This window comes from Nuphar pumila, chromosome 13 (genome assembly GCF_984573655.1).
Source record: "Nuphar pumila chromosome 13, dmNupPumi1.hap1.1, whole genome shotgun sequence".
Lineage (NCBI taxonomy): Eukaryota > Viridiplantae > Streptophyta > Magnoliopsida > Nymphaeales > Nymphaeaceae > Nuphar > Nuphar pumila.
In genome coordinates this window covers 10,304,298-10,320,179 of record NC_143261.1, presented here as the reverse complement: position 1 = coordinate 10,320,179, position 15,882 = coordinate 10,304,298, and the positions used below count along the sequence as shown (strand labels likewise).

General features: G+C 37.9%; 1 protein-coding gene across 1 annotated transcript; it reads right to left on the bottom strand.

Annotated features, from left to right (window-relative positions):
* Positions 1 to 3,095: 3,095 nt before the first annotated feature.
* On the bottom strand, positions 3,096 to 5,329 carry LOC149817726 (BTB/POZ domain-containing protein At1g63850-like). Its single transcript, XM_089986063.1, has 2 exons — positions 4,745 to 5,329; positions 3,096 to 4,085 (listed from the first exon to the last, which is right to left on the bottom strand). Exons 1-2 carry the CDS (start codon positions 5,327 to 5,329, stop codon positions 3,096 to 3,098), a joined length of 1,575 nt encoding a protein of 524 aa, XP_089842189.1.
* Positions 5,330 to 15,882: the final 10,553 nt, after the last annotated feature.

The window sequence follows — 15,882 nt, the reverse complement described above, 5'->3', positions numbered from 1 at the left end:
CACTGAATCGATCCAAACAGAACTGATCTGGGTTTGAACCAGACTGAGTTGGATCTGACTGGGTCTCAAATCCATATTGATCTGATCTGGACCATACCGAATCTGGATCCATTCTGATCCAGTCAGTCTATACATCCAAATAGAACTGGATCCAGAGAGATCTGGGTCTGGATCTGGACTGACTATTTTGGATCTAGAACAGAACTGGATCTGGTTCATATTAGTTCTGAATCCAGATTAGAACTAGGTCTAAATCGAGTTAGACAGTTCTGGATCTAGATCAGTAATGGGTCTGGATCCGGTCAAAAAAATTTGGACATAGTTCATAAATGGATCTGGATCAGGTTGTGAGTTATTTTTGAATTTTGAAAATAATTTTGAAATAACCAAAATGCTCTTATGAGTATCCAAAATCTATTTTGATAAAATGGACATAACTTCGCCCTCCAAACTAAGAATCGAGTGAGGTTTGGTGCATTGGACTCATATCATAGAGAAAAATTTACTTGTCCTCTGGTTTTGGTCAAATTAGGGGCACAAAAATTGAGGTTTGACTAGTCAATTTAGGAGGGGTATTTTAATAATTTTGTTAAAATATAAGAGGTGATGTGTATTAATATGAATATGCTTGTATAATGACCAGGTCCTACTGTTAGAGCATCTTGAAACTCGACTGCAACTAGAGCACAATATTCGTATTCGATGTAAGAAATATTATAAGTAAAATTTAGATGTGAATAAACCTTTTTACCTTGCATGTTATTGTAATATTGTAAATTTGTATGATAGCATTTGAGTGTGATCTTGATGTGCATAAAATGATCATGCATGATATTATGCGATGATTACATACACATATTAGTTGTGGTATGTCATTCATATTAGAAAGAGATTATTTTGTGATAGCATATCCGTGTAATAAGTTGTTAATAACATGCATCATAATGAGATAGTATTAGTTTTGAGTTTTTTTATTCTATTCATGTTGTGAATGGATATATTGAGATTAGCATGCATAACATCTTTAATCCTGAAAGTAGCAACCTGTGGTAAGGGTCACCTGGTTCACGGCCAGAGTGCAGTCATCATGGAGAGTGGGTCACCGGTGATTTAATGATATAGAGATCTTACATCGTTGCGTGATTATTATGAGATAAGTTTGAGTCTTAATGTCATTATGAGATTAAAGAATGAGATCTGTCGTGATCATTTTACAATATCACTCGTGAGAGAATGAGTAAAATATGAGTTTGAGAATATGGTTCAACATATTGAAGTTAGTTTATGACTTAGGGTTACACCCACACAGTGTTTGGGGACTCTAGACGACTATGGATGGTTGAGAACCATTATGGTTAGGATATAGCATGAACCATATCGAGATTGAGATTAATCCTGACCTCCCGGCTAGCTACAGGTGGGGTCCTATTTTTGTTTCAATGTAGTGCCTGGTGGTACGGGGACCACTGAGAGTATATGGTTCATTGTCTGACCAATATGTAAAATTGGAGTGTTCTACATGGGTTGTTATGCTCATAGATGGTTATGACCGGTATAACCGACTTAGGATTAATTGGGGTGATAGAGGTTTTAAGAGAGTAATGACGAGATAATTAAAATACGCAAACTTGTGTGATGTGTCAAAAACTAAAATCAGACTAGAGGCTTAGAGCGCACTTCAGCTGTAAGTTTAGGTGTTTATTTGCTTATAATTATTTTTTATTGTGCTATAAACTCATTTTCATGTATAATTACAGCTGTAGGTTTCAGACATACTAGCATAGGCAGAACGTGACTGATTTCTTCTTCAACAGAGTACTTGATAGTTTTATCATTCTTGTCATTGAACATTCTTATATTTGTTATTTTTTTTTTTATAAATGATGAACATTGTAAAAGAAAGTGAGTTATTAAAAAAAAATAGCTATATTTTCTATATGTGAACTCTGTATGCTTTTTCTTTGAAAAATAATACCAACCAAACTCAAACTCCCAAGATCCCAGATTGGGGTGTTACACTAACCCTTAACATGAATATAGACCATTATAACAGAGGACCATATTCTGCGCACCAATGAAACTGGAGGAATTATACCAAGGTTTGTACACATGTTCCTTGCAGATGGAACAAATGCTTGATGATGATGGGCCTCCTCACAGCCTTTGGTATAGTGATACAAGAACATTGCATCATGGACCACCTGCGAAAGGCCTTCCATACGAAAAGGCAGCCAGCAGGGAAATGTGAGGCTCACATGGGCCCCATAGCAAGTTGTGTGTGGGCGACCACTTTCCTGCAGGTCGCATCCTTGTAGATTGTGTTTTTTTTTTTTAATTTATAACCCGAAAAACTGCACCCGGCATGAAGACTTGGTTGCACTGGCTTAGCCTGCCATACCTACGGTCATCGTGCTGGCAGCATAGAATTCTGAGGCTATGACCCCTGCCCCAGGGGCCTTGACTGCCCGTCTAGCAGCCAAGGCCCCCCTTGGGGTTGTAGATAGTGTGTTTTAATCTTTACCTCCCCTTCCAAAATGTCTGGGTGCTCAAACTAAGTGAACTCTCCAATTAATAAATTGTCATTGAGAGAACAGTTGCTTTAGGCAAAACCATTAATCGCAGAGAGAGAGAGAGAGGGTCAATCACTCGATTGTTAGAAACTAAATGACATCAGAATGTCTGAATACACTAATTCACTATACAACCAAAAACAAACATCTACCTCCTGTGTTTGCCAATAAAAAAACGTACAGGGGGAACGCCAAAAAAAGAAAAAAATCTAAAGATTCCTAGTATTCCATCGTCTTCAACGTGATCTTCCCATCAAACATAAAACCCTTATTTTTTGATCCCGTCATTGTCTATCACCATTTACCAGGATGAAGTTGCCCGTCTATTCTTTTTGAAATCATCATCCATATCAGTATGTTTCAATCATCAGTTTTCTTTCAATCTCACCCTCATCCGTTGATCGTTTTTTCTCCCATCACATGACAAGCCAATAAAGAACTTCTGGCCACCAATTAAAAGAATTTTCCAAGGAAAATTTCTTCAAAGGAATCCAATTCCTGATTTCCTTTAAACCAACAGGATATTCAACCCCCATTTTCATAAACCCGCATTGTTGCAATCTGTAACTGCCTTCGCTGGTCAGTCTCCCCATTTCTTCTCCAGAAAGCCCTCCGCCACCATACTTCAAATGCTCTCTGAACGTTTGGACATTCGTCGCCAGAATTCAAGAATCGATTGAACCAATTGATCAGAATTGCCTGTTGCTGAGACAGCGGCAATGTAAGGATTGTCTGACTGAGCCCCTCTTCAACCACATTCCGATCCATCGATTTGCAACCCCTCCTCATCCACCCGAAATCTTCATAGAGGGGCTCAAGCCATGTCTGCAACAATAAGCTCCTCACTTCCTTGGGTGCCAAAATCTGACCCTTCCCAATCCCCACACACAGCCTAGCAGTCAGCCTACTCACCTCATATCTATACATTGTTGGGACCGTGGCGTGAAACTTTGCAAGTTTAACTTGACTTGCCCACATCCTAGTGAAATCCTCGGCAATTTGTCGATCAATCAGGATTTCCAGCACCCAATTGAGATTATCAGATTGCCGAGAAATCTCACTCACAACTGCACTTCTTTCTTCGTGGTTGCTCTTGTCCATGAAACCCAACTGGGTAGCCCTTGTGAAGTTATGAAAGAGAAGGTCTAGGCAAGAGTTACAGGCAGCATAGAGTGATTCCTTGCTGATGTCAAGGAGATTGGTGTTGTTAGTACTGTTGTGAGAAGAGTTCTCCCTTAGCATCTTAGACACCAATCCTTTCATCTCCTTTCTGGCCTTCTCATCTTTGCCTTGAAGCACCACGTCTAAGAGTCTCACCACTATTTCTTCTTCAGAAGATGCCGGAGTTTCCATGGACACCCTCTTTAAGACTTCCCCTGCCGCATTTGTGCTATCGAGCTGTAACTGAGACAGCAGGGTTGCCACCTTCTCTTCTTCGTCTTCGGCCCATGGTGCTGCTTCCAAATACTCTAGACATGCTAAAATACCCGCATCAAACACAATTGCTGCAGATACCTAAACAGAGAAGAAAAAAGTGCCCTTTTGATCATTTACATAGCAATCAAAGTGAAAAATCAGAAGCATGGATGCTCAATTTCATGACCTGAATTATAAAGTCCGGTTTTCATCAAACAGGAAAACAGTAAAACAGTAAAACAGGTAAACGCCACAAGGGTATAAAAAGGTAGAGAGCAAAAAGCACCACTTCGACTGAGACAGTCATCAGATATAGAAATGGTAGTTGAACCTTCCCTGAATTCAACCACTACAGCTTGTGAACATTCGTTTGAAATGGGTTAGGAAAAGAAAAACTATAATTACCAAGAAAAGAAAAGAGCTGAAAAGTGCTGAAATAGTATGTCAAGAAATAGGAATACGCACTAAACATTTTTTTCCTTTTTTTTTCCACAGTATAGAGATAATTTTTTCCCTAAAAGCAATAGTGCAGTGAAAAACGTATAACGAAACAAGAGGGCAGTTATACACGTGAAATCTCTCAACATAACGCACCACTGGATCAACAATGGCCTCTGAAACACTAGAATCATGCATAACAAAAGTAGAAATTCCAAGACTAGCATTGAATCACAATGGTGGTCACGCACACACACACACACACACACACACACACACACACACACACACACACACACACACACACACGGGCCCTGTACCTTCAATATCTCCAAGACTTTGGAGACATCCTCCCTTATCAGCCTCCTCTTGAGGTCATCACAGTACATGAGGCGCAGAGTCTCCAGATAGACCTCCACATCGTCGCAGTCCGAGATCTCCACGAGGTGGGGGAGCGACCTCTGCTGCTTCGACCACCTATCTGAGAGCTTCGACGCGAAGAACCGGCTGTGCGCGACGAGTATGTGGCGGTGGACGCTCAAGGAGACGCCGAACCCGTCCTTGGAGCTCAGCGTGAGCTTGACGTCGCTCGATCCGGCATCGTTGAACTGGTTTCCGGGGCTCGAGCTGCCCAGGATCTCGTTCACCCTCTCCTGCATCAGTAGGTGCTTATCCTGAACGCTCATCACGTGGGGAGGCGGTTTTCCGCCGGTGGTGGATGTGCTAACAGAAGGGGGTTGGTTTCTGGGGCGGGAATCCGGCTCGCTGGTCATCATCTCGAAGAGGGTCGGGCTCGATCGAGTCTTGTCGATGGAGGGAGGAGGAGACATGGGGTTGAGGAGGCCGGCATTGAGTGCAGAGTTGAATTTGCTGTAGCTGGAAGGGTAGAAGGAAGAAGATTCCATGAGGGGAGAGACTCGGCCAGGAGAGGATCTAACTCGAAATGGGGAGGAAGAGGGTCGGTCTAAAATGAAGCTCTGCGTAGTGGGGGAGGAGATTTCGGTGGTTTATGATGTGGGTTTGGTGGTTTCTGGTTGTTGGTATCTCTGGTCTTGTGATGGATGGGTAGGAGTAGGAGTACTATTGGTGGTGGGGGCGGCGGCGATGAGGAGCGCAGCACCAGTTGCGGCCGGAGAGACGGACGGTGGCTCCTACTTAGCAGAGAAGGATGGGTTTGGGGAGGGGAAGGAGGGAGGCTGAGGCAGCGGTGGTGGAGATGGTGGTCTCCCTTCTCCTCCCTCTTCTGGGTCCAGTGGTTTGGGGAGGGTGGGTTTGGTTTTTGAGATGGGCTGCCATAATTTGAAGGGTTGGTCAGGGAAGTGGGTTTTATCTCGAGTCTGAGACCAAAAGAAAGGGCGATGCGATCGATGGATAAGGGTAGTTTGGTGGGGTAGGGTGCCTCCCACCATGCTCACCGTGCCTCCATTCCATTCAAAATGTGTCTGACTAAGAGCAGTAAGACCACCCCCTTTCTATTATTAGGGTCATCAACCTTCAGTGTCTTAATGCGTGCATGCTTGGATGAGCGTCTGTTTTCCAGGATTGGCATGGATAGTGTCTGCAATATATCAATCTTTATTCTTCTGAACTGCCCTCAATTGAATCTTCTTGGTGGCTTTTGTATGTGGAGTATGTACTTTGTGGGGGTGTCTTAACAGAAAAGGGTATCACTTTCTTGTTGTAAGTAGTTGCTGTCAGGTATACATGGTGAATTTAGTTATTCCATCTATTAGAGAATGCAAGCTAGTTGATTTATGGGCTTTGGTGCTTTACTTGTATTTGCTTAGTTTGGGGTTAGTAGCAGTGTCATAAGTTGGTAGTAGTAGAGCAGTAGGGCTCCGGGTGGTTGCTAGGAGCTGTCAGTGCACGTCTGTCTCGTTATAGTGGGACGTTGCATGTTGAAACTCCAATAGTACGTTGAATAGTAACTGGTGGGGGGTATGCCTAACCCCAGCTTGCCTTCCAAAAAAATTTTTTTTATTCTGTTCAAGGCTTTGTTGGGAAGCCGGTGTTGGAATGGATATGAGAGAGGTGAGGGAAACTATGGGAGGACATCTTTGTTGAGGATGCAATTGAAATTGAGAGGTGAGGCCAAATCTCATCCCATCCATCTACTCATCTCTCAAACCCAGGACCCCAAACAATGGTAGACTTAGATATTACGGTGAACCCCCATCTCCCCTTCCATTTCCTTCTCAAATTCGGATCTCAGGGGAGCCTTAGGGTGTGTTTGCTTACCTTGGATCTCTGAGCAGAACTGAGGTTTCATTAATTGAGACATGGGGCTCACGCCTTGATCCACTTCAATACAAAAGAAAGATCTCAAAACCAAGGTCTGGAGGTTTTGTGATCTTCATTCTGCTTGGACAGTTAGTTGGGCCAGAGTCTGCTATAAGATTTCACAAACTATACCCGGGTCCATGTATTAATCGGACCTTTGAGTTTGGACCCAGGTCTTAATCGGGTCTTCTTATTTGTCACCATACCCAGACCTTATTAATTAACCTGTTGACACCCCAAGTGTAACTCTACACTTGCAAAAGACAGATTTTCCAAAAGAGCTTTCCTTCTAGCCCAAGTCATTTGATGACAAGGGAGTCCTTTTATTGGAAACTGGCAGTGGAATAGAAATTATGCATTTGAAAAGTGGCATCTGCTAAATCCTGGATTTAGCAGCTGCCACCTTAGTAATTCCATTCTTTATAGTAAATACAAAGGAAAAAGGTCCTCACTTTTCATCTCAAATCCATACACACTTGTCCCAGCTGCCATTTTCCAAACGTCCGCCATCAAGGTAGTTAGCAATTGCATCAACTCTCATCCCAGCTACTAATTTCCAAACAGGGGCCTAATTACACCCTGAAAGAGAGGATAGTTGGCTAGGGAGGAGCTTCATTTAACTATGAGAGTCATGTGACTCCCACTACTAGCATGAGCCAATAAATTTTCTTCATGTATTTTATTCATGAATAAAGAGGAAAAGCAAGTATAGGTACCCTCTTGGTTAGGCCAATAAAAATATTCACATGCAATGTCAGAAGGGAGAGAAAATAATGGCTCTTCTTTTGAGTTGAAAACTTAGGGAGAATTTTGTTTTTTAACTGTAATGGTCGAAAAATGTATCCCGATAAGAAATCCTTAGTTTGATGAGTGGTCCTCACCTAAATTCTCAGTATTTAGGATGTCTATTCGTTTGCTTTTAAAGTTAAATACTGGTAGATGATTATATGAGAGGCCCCACTTGATGGAGAAATCAGCTGTGTTCGAGCAGGCTAGGTTGGGATTATTATTATTATTATTATTATTATTATTATTATTATTATTATTATTATTATTATTATTATTATTATTATATATATATATAGAGAGAGAGAGAGAGAGAGTTCGAGCCGGGCTGCTGGCGGCCTGGCTCATGCGGAGCTGGTTCTGGGGTAACCTGAGTGTGGGCCTAATTTATAGGCCGTAGCCTGGCCCTTGGGCTGCCTGGCTCATTGACCACCTCTAACGGAGATGGATCTTTAAGGAGATCCATGAACACACGAACGCACTCTCAAATGGGAGATCTCATATCGGACTGATAATAGAGCTGAACGAGCTGAGCTTGGGCTATTCAGGATTGGATGGTTAAGGGTGCATCATTCTTTGGGCTCGGCTGGTGAGCTTTTCAAACTGATTGGTTTTTTCAAAAATAAAAGTTATTTTTGAAGTATTTTTTTAGGGTAAATATTGGCTACTAATGAAGGTACAGAACTAATGAGTAGAAATTATTTTTTTCTTTAAAAAATTTTAATTTTTTTTTTTTGTAGATCAAATGTTACAAATGTGATCTACATGGTTTGTTTTATTAAGAAATTTGTTTTGAATCATGTGATTATGATAAATAATTAGGTTTTCAAAGGAGTCCAGAAATCAGTGGCCCACAATGTGCCAAAATTTCATAACTCTAAAATCACATTTTGAAATAAAGCATGACCCAAAGCTTGATCCTTAGCAAATAAATCATGTTGAACACATGTATGTGGTTAGATTGAGTTGATACAGGTTGCACCTATAATTTCTACCTCATTAGTTCTCTACCTTCATTAGTAGCCAATATTAACCCCATATTATATATATAACATGTATAATATATGTATGTAAACATAATATACAACTGCCTTTTAAAAAAAAATGGCCCTTCAAAAAAACATATATAATATATAACTATACAATATGTAAAACAAGCCTATATAAGCCGATCTAAGACTAGCTAGACAGGTTCATGATCAAGCTTTGGGTCGTAGTTTGGCTCACTTAACCCAATTTTTTAACCGATCTGAACTGAATCTTCAGCTTCTCATCTCGTTTCCCAACCCTAATCTCATACTATGACATGTTTTTTTTGGCAAAATCTTGTTTTTCAAAAGCTTGCAAGAAATTGAAAAAATTTCATAAATCTCGCATTTTTTGGCAAAATCTCGGCAATAAAAAAATAAATTAAAAAATATAAAAAGTATTTTTTATAAGAAATTATTAATAAAATTTATTTTAAAATAAAAATACATAGTTTTTTTATGATAAATAGCCGTTCAAAACATAAACATGGTGTTTGAATCGTGGTATTTATGTTTTTTTATAAATCTTGCGATATTTTAAAAATCTTGCAAGAAATTATCGTTTTATACTTTGAGGCAATTTCTCACGATATTATTGGGAGATTTTTATAAATCTTGTGATATTATCACAAGATTTTCATAAATCTCATGATATTATCACTAGATTTTCATAAATCTTGCGATATTATCACTAAATTTTCATAAATCTTGCGATATTTGTCACTATGTCTCAGATCTTGTTTTAGGCCATTTTCCTCCCAAATCTACGGATCTCTAATCCAGATTTTTTTTTTGTTTGAGGGGATTCGAGGAATTCAAACACATCTGAAAGAAAATGATCAATGGGGTTACTATTATTGGTTATTTGACTCTAGCTCCATACCCGACCTCCTGACCCAATCAAATTGCACTTGAACCTTGTTTGAATACTTCATGGCTGACCAAGTGCCTATGTTCAAAACAGACCCCATCCAAGAGATGATCTCACTAGTAGGATACACATCATGTAATATTGGACTTAGGTTTAATAAGACTTAAAGGCAGGAGATACCAAGAAACATAGAAAAAGTAGATCCAACTTTCTTGTTTTTAATGGCCAAACAGTATGATTTGGATCTTGTTTTGACCCTCTTTGTATCTGAGTCCAAATCCAATTCTTTCTGACTCGCATCAGGCATTGGAACTTGAGTACTTGACAACCCTGTTAAAACAATTCTTTCTGGTTTGGCTCTTTTTCCAACGACTTTATGCACGGTGACAAACGTTTAAAAATGGAAAAAAAAAATGTCAATCTTTTCTCTCGTGAGAAATTGTTTTTTTTTTTATTTTTATCACGCTTTCATTGGCAAAATATTGTTAACAAATTTAGTTTTTATAGAGAAGAAATAGAGATTAATTTTTATCATTATTTACATTTATTGTCCGCATAAAATATCACATTTTTTTTAACAAAAACTGATATTTATCAAATTGGCAGGCAACAAATATCAGTGAGCTGATATCATTCTAAAAAAAGGGGGAGCTTTTGAAAATATTGTCTAAATATATCATAATCATATCACTATATTGATGTGACAAAAATAACTTTTTTATATTTTTATAGTTTGTGTATCTTTTATTTTTTTAAATATGTTGATGTGTTTTGATATTTAAAAAATATAGTTTACCCAACTTTACCCCAAGATTAGTAAGGAACATAACTCTGTTGTTTTCTATCATATTTAGGAAACCTGGGAGTTGATCACTTTTGGAAGGATAAACCACCATACCTGTTTTCTACATTGTTTGATATGTAAATGTTTAGCCTTGTTATATGTAAGGTTGGGCATCGGGCCGGCTCCCGTTTAGAGTTGGGCCTGTCAGGTTTAAAGTGCGTTCCGGACTGGCCTGTTTACTAATGAGATAGGTTTTGGTTTGGTTCTTAACGGGCTCGGGTTTGAAGACCAGCCCATTGGCCCAATGTGAAACAGGTCGGGTCTATCCCATCCCCGTCCAAATCTATTTGTAAATAGTAATAACTAACAAGTTCTCAACTTTCTATGCACTCAATTAATTATCCTTCTAGTTTTTATAAAATTGGGTAAATAGTAATAGTTATCAAGTTACTGTGCAATAGTAATTTTAAAATTTTATATTATTAAAAATTAATAAATAACTCAGGCCCATCAAAGCAGGCTCGGTAGCTTTCGGGCTGGCCAAGGCCCTGCCCACATATATAACGGGTCGGGTTTTGGCTCAGTACCTAACAAGCCCAAGCCTAAAACCTTGGCCCAAACCCCACGGGAAAAATAAAAAAATTTGCCGCAAGTTTTTATTTTTTCAAATAGACCAGCTGACGGATCATCATGGGATTCGAGACGAGACCCCTTGCTGGGATTTGTGACATTGCCCCAGCTACTTTTTTTATTGAATAAATTTCGTAAGTCCACCCAACTTACCAATTATTTACAAAAAGCATGTTCAGTGTTGGTTGGTAACAATTATTTGCATGTCTTTTTCGCTTCTATTTCCAAGACATTGTTGGACATAAAATCCATCGTTTGGTTAATAAAAATGGCTAAAATTCCTTCAATAACTTCTTCAGAACATAAAATGAGCAATCGTTTTAACACATGCTTTAAAGATAATTTTATTTTTTAAGTAGGTTTTTGAAATGCATTAAAAATGAAGGCAGTTGAATGCAATAATGGAAAAGTTAGCACGTCTGTACGAATAGCTGATAAGTTTGGCAGCTTTTGTAATTGACTCATTTTCTTTAACAAAGCAAGAGCCGGCCACACTTTCTTTTTCTTCCCTTTTATTTTTCTCCAACAATTGGGATTCATGTTTGCAATGGCACGTGATTCTTGAATCACGTGACTGTAAATCACAATTCAATCACAATTGCCATACTTTCTCAAGGTTAGTGGAACATGAAAAAGTAAAAATTGTGATTGTGATTGTTTTTGCTTCTTTTTGTCTTGAATCTTGTGAAAGTAGATCACAAAGTTGGCCTTGTGATTTATCGTCTCAGTTTCTTCTTTCTTGGAGTATGCTTTCTCACTTATCACAAAAGCAAACACGCTATGTAAATGAGAAATGTTCTAAACAGGTGGTTTCTCAAGTTCCTAGTTGATCTTAGTCCTTTTTCACTTACATGATAGTGAAAGTATATTGACTTATTTTCAAAACACCATTTTGAGGAGCACCAAAATTCTTGAAAAAAAATAAAGAAAGAACAATAACTTTTTTAACATAAAATGATTGCACTGACATGATTTCCTAAAAACCCTATAATTTTTTATATTATCCAGATGTCCAAACTTGCAAATATCCAGCATCGTCAGGACCCTTTTATTCTTCGTAACTATGATTGATGCTTTATTACGATAGAATCATACAGCTCGTCGACTAGTGTAAACTCACGCTTAAATCTAGAACCGCATATTTTTTATGCGGACCTCATGAACTCACGTAAATTTATTTATAAATTTTTGGTGAAATTGAAATTAATTATTTATAAATTTTTGGTGAAATTGAAATTACCAAAATCGCAAATATCCTACCTTTTCACATATACGTTAATATTTCTCATAAAAATATTTGCAAAACACCAATCACAAATATCTTATTTTTTTGCATATACTTCACAAATTCGCATAAATATATGTGTGAAACTCCACTTAAAGGGAAACAACAAAATAAAAAATGTTTTACTTAAATATTTATGAATTTATTATTATATATGATTTTTTTTATTATTTCCGGAGTGCTTAAATCATATATATAATTATTTTTTATTTGAAGGTTTCTTCTTTTCACATGTGTCTACAAAGAACTTTTATGTAGAACCCTTACAGTGATTCCCTAGTAATTTGGCTTTGCATTCCGAAGAGGTTGTGGTATCATCCTTGTGATCGACTTCCCCATCTACAAGTTCAAAATATAAGTTTCATACAAAATATACATGTATATCCTCATGCGTATTTTTGTTTAATGACAGCCTATAATTAGAGGTGCAAACAGATTAAGCTCATGATCGTTTATCCCTACGTGTATTTTTTTTTTGTTGCTATAGATGTTTTTATATATTTTTTTATGTTGTCCTCGATTTTTCAGCCATCGAATTTATCATTTAGGGTTTATTTTATTTATGATTTTTATACAAATATATATATTTGTTTTTGTTGTAGGTGATTTATAATTGTTTACTTATCCTTTAGTTTATATTTGTTGTTTTTTTGTTGGTGTAATGTGGCTAGGGTTCACTATGCACAAGCATTGAAAGGGATAAAATATACTACCATGCTTGTTGTAGGCAGTCAATGACAGTGTATGAAATAGTTAAAGTGAACTATCGTAGGTCTGATTATACTAATTGAAAATTTATAGTGGTCTCCAAAAATAGTACATTTAAGGAATTTGCAGTTTTGATATCTCATAAAATAGGATATGCAGTAGACTTAATGAGCCGCCAGTATACTTATTCTTCAAACTTAAACCAAGAAATATGGATAGATATTAAATACAATAATGATGTAGAATCAATGTTATTTAGTGGTGATATTTTCTTAGATATATGTAAAGTTAATCAATAAGCAATTAAACAAAGACTAGTTAATCAATGGAATAATGCAAATATCATGAAAAATGTGCATATATCTCAGGCACCATTTATCAAGTCGAGTCCTTTAATGATTATCCAACTGCCGCAAATAGTTGACGATATTGATGTTATGCATGATCAGTGGATCACTGCAAATGATGTAGAACCACATGGGCAAACCGATGTCAGTGGTCTTTATCGCAATAATTTGAATGGCATGCAACCTTCTTGGGCATAGAATATGTTAGATACAAGTTGTAATTTTGATGTAATTTATGGTCAAGATGTAGGTGTGATGATGAATACGATTTTTTGATGGTTAATCTTGAATATTTAAAATACAAGAATGATGCATGCATGAAAGCAAATAAAGTGATTGATACAATGAATTTTGATTTAGTTATTGCAATCGAACAATCAATTAATGGTAGCAGTGATCATGTTGACAGTAAAGAATCAAATAGTATCGATGATGATGAGTATATCATGTCGATAAGAGAGGATAAAGACAATTATGACATAGGACAAATTAGGGTAGGTGAAAGTGATGCACCAATGACATTTAAGAATATGAATCCTTGGTTCTCGTTCAATGAGTTCTCATACAATGAAGAACAATTGAACATCGTTGAAGTGGAGACATATGAGTTGTATAAGCAATTTTCTAATGAAAAGCTTAATAATTATGAATAATGACAATAGATAATAACAAACTCAAACAATTGAGAGATTTTTTTGGGCAAAAGGTTTAATGATCTCAAGCACTACCGCGAGTTTTTGAAAGATCATGTGATCAGGAATAACTATAAAACAAAATTCTTAAAGAGCTGCAATAACATAGTCAGTGTCATATGCACGAGGAAGGACATGCATATAACGATTGATTGCCCTTGGAAGATCCATTGCATAAAGGTATGCAGGGCAGGTTTCTTTCAAGTGAAGAAGTATGAAAGCAAGCATGTAACACCCCAACAATTTAGATGCATAATTTTGGATAAATTTTTTTTTTAAATAGCAGAAGTGACCAGTCCAAGTGTCGGGCGAGAAACAGGGTAAAACAGAGAAGTACTAAAAGCATACTATTCATTAATTAAAGCATTAATGTTATTAATTACATCTCATAACATAAATATAAATCTACTAATCAGAGTTCAAGCATAAAATACTAAAATAAATGAAATCGCTTGGCTATATCCATAACGACACCCTGATGCTCTGATTTAGTTGTTACCTGAAAAACATTTAAAGCATAAGGGTCAGACTTTCTTGTCTGCGTAAGAAGTATTATATCCATATGTTGTGATCAGTGTCCTGTGTACAAATATGTGCAACATTTACAGATTTACAATTGTAAAGTTCCATGCAATATAACTTGCTAAGAAGGAAATTTCTACTGAGATAAGCATGCTTTCTACTTTGCTATAAAAACAGAAAAAAATACCAGATATGTGTTCATTCTTACAGGCACTATGTGTTTCCATTATTTATAAGATCCACTACAAGAATTTCAACATTTACTCAGAAACAATTTGGAGAAAAATATAAATTTTTTAATGTTATGTTTCAATTACCCTGTGGGTACGCACAGGCATTCGACATCGTATCGGACCGAGACCATACGAGAGTCTATTATTTAATAACCCGTATGACTAGCTGTACGGATATCCAAAGGGGACGGTTCATGACCGAGAGAGTACTCCCTTGTGGCTAGAACAAGAATTAGGATGCACCCTATGACACTTCTGCAAAAGACTTGGATTTAACACCTAGGACACATTGGTAGTCTTGGTCCCCTAACTCCGTGGACTGGGGACCTGGTGAGACACCTAGCTCTCAGGAAAACAAGAACGTCCATAAAACTTGTACCACCTACCCTCTCCAAGGTAGACCATGGGTCCAATAACATATATCGTCTTTCACGTATACACAGAGCCCAGAGAATCCGGTAACATATACCGTCTTTCAGGTATACCCAGAATCTCGAAGGTTTTATGTTTTTGTTCTCATTTAACCTTTTCTTTATCATTACGCGCGAGCTATTGCACCCCGAGGAGTCCGGTAACATATATCATCTTTTGGGTATACCCAAAACCTCGCAAACCTTACGGTTATGCGTACATTTCATTGCACCACATGAGATTCTAAAAATCCTAAACCCGCCACGAGGTTTACACCGATCGTATGTGTTTTATAGTCAGGTTGCCACACGCACCACCAATGAGTGAATCTTTATCAGAAATCGGCTTGGCCCGGAGCCCACAATCAACATTTAAATTTCTGGCATACGCTTTCGTACCCCTGAACAACAACATATTAGCGACAAGCATTGTTGTCCTTCTTATGCACTTCTCTCTCTTTATGTTCTGACATATCGATACCATTGTGGCCTTTGCTACAACTGTCGCCCAAGGACCGGTGTATACACCTATACTTGATTAAAGTTGAGCAATTGGGTTACGAAATGATTAACCGCCTCCTATGAGCACATCAACCACCAGGTCATTGCAGTTCGCAACAATGGTGTGACCGAAAACAGGACCAAGGTCAAGCCGACCTTTGCCAAAACCCATGAACGGGTTCTGTTCTCTTTGGCAAACCCACATGGAGTTCCAACCACAACATTGACGTTGAGCCGAAAGCAACATCAACAGGTTGTTGCTCCAGCTATATGCTAGAAAGGCTAGCGTCACCAAAGTGGTGATTCACGGTTTGGATATGCCGAACACGTTGGTGTCGACCTCATGTGATGACCCAACAGGTGTGGTCCGTTTACAGCCTA

Coding starts and splice junctions, on each gene's coding strand:
- LOC149817726 (XM_089986063.1), bottom strand. CDS start 5,329: ATGGAATCTTCTTCCTTCTACCCTTCCAGCTACAGCAAATTCAACTCT. Junction 4,086..4,744: donor AAGTCTTGGAGATATTGAAG/GTACAGGGCCCG, acceptor TTCTCTGTTTAG/GTATCTGCAGCAATTGTGTT.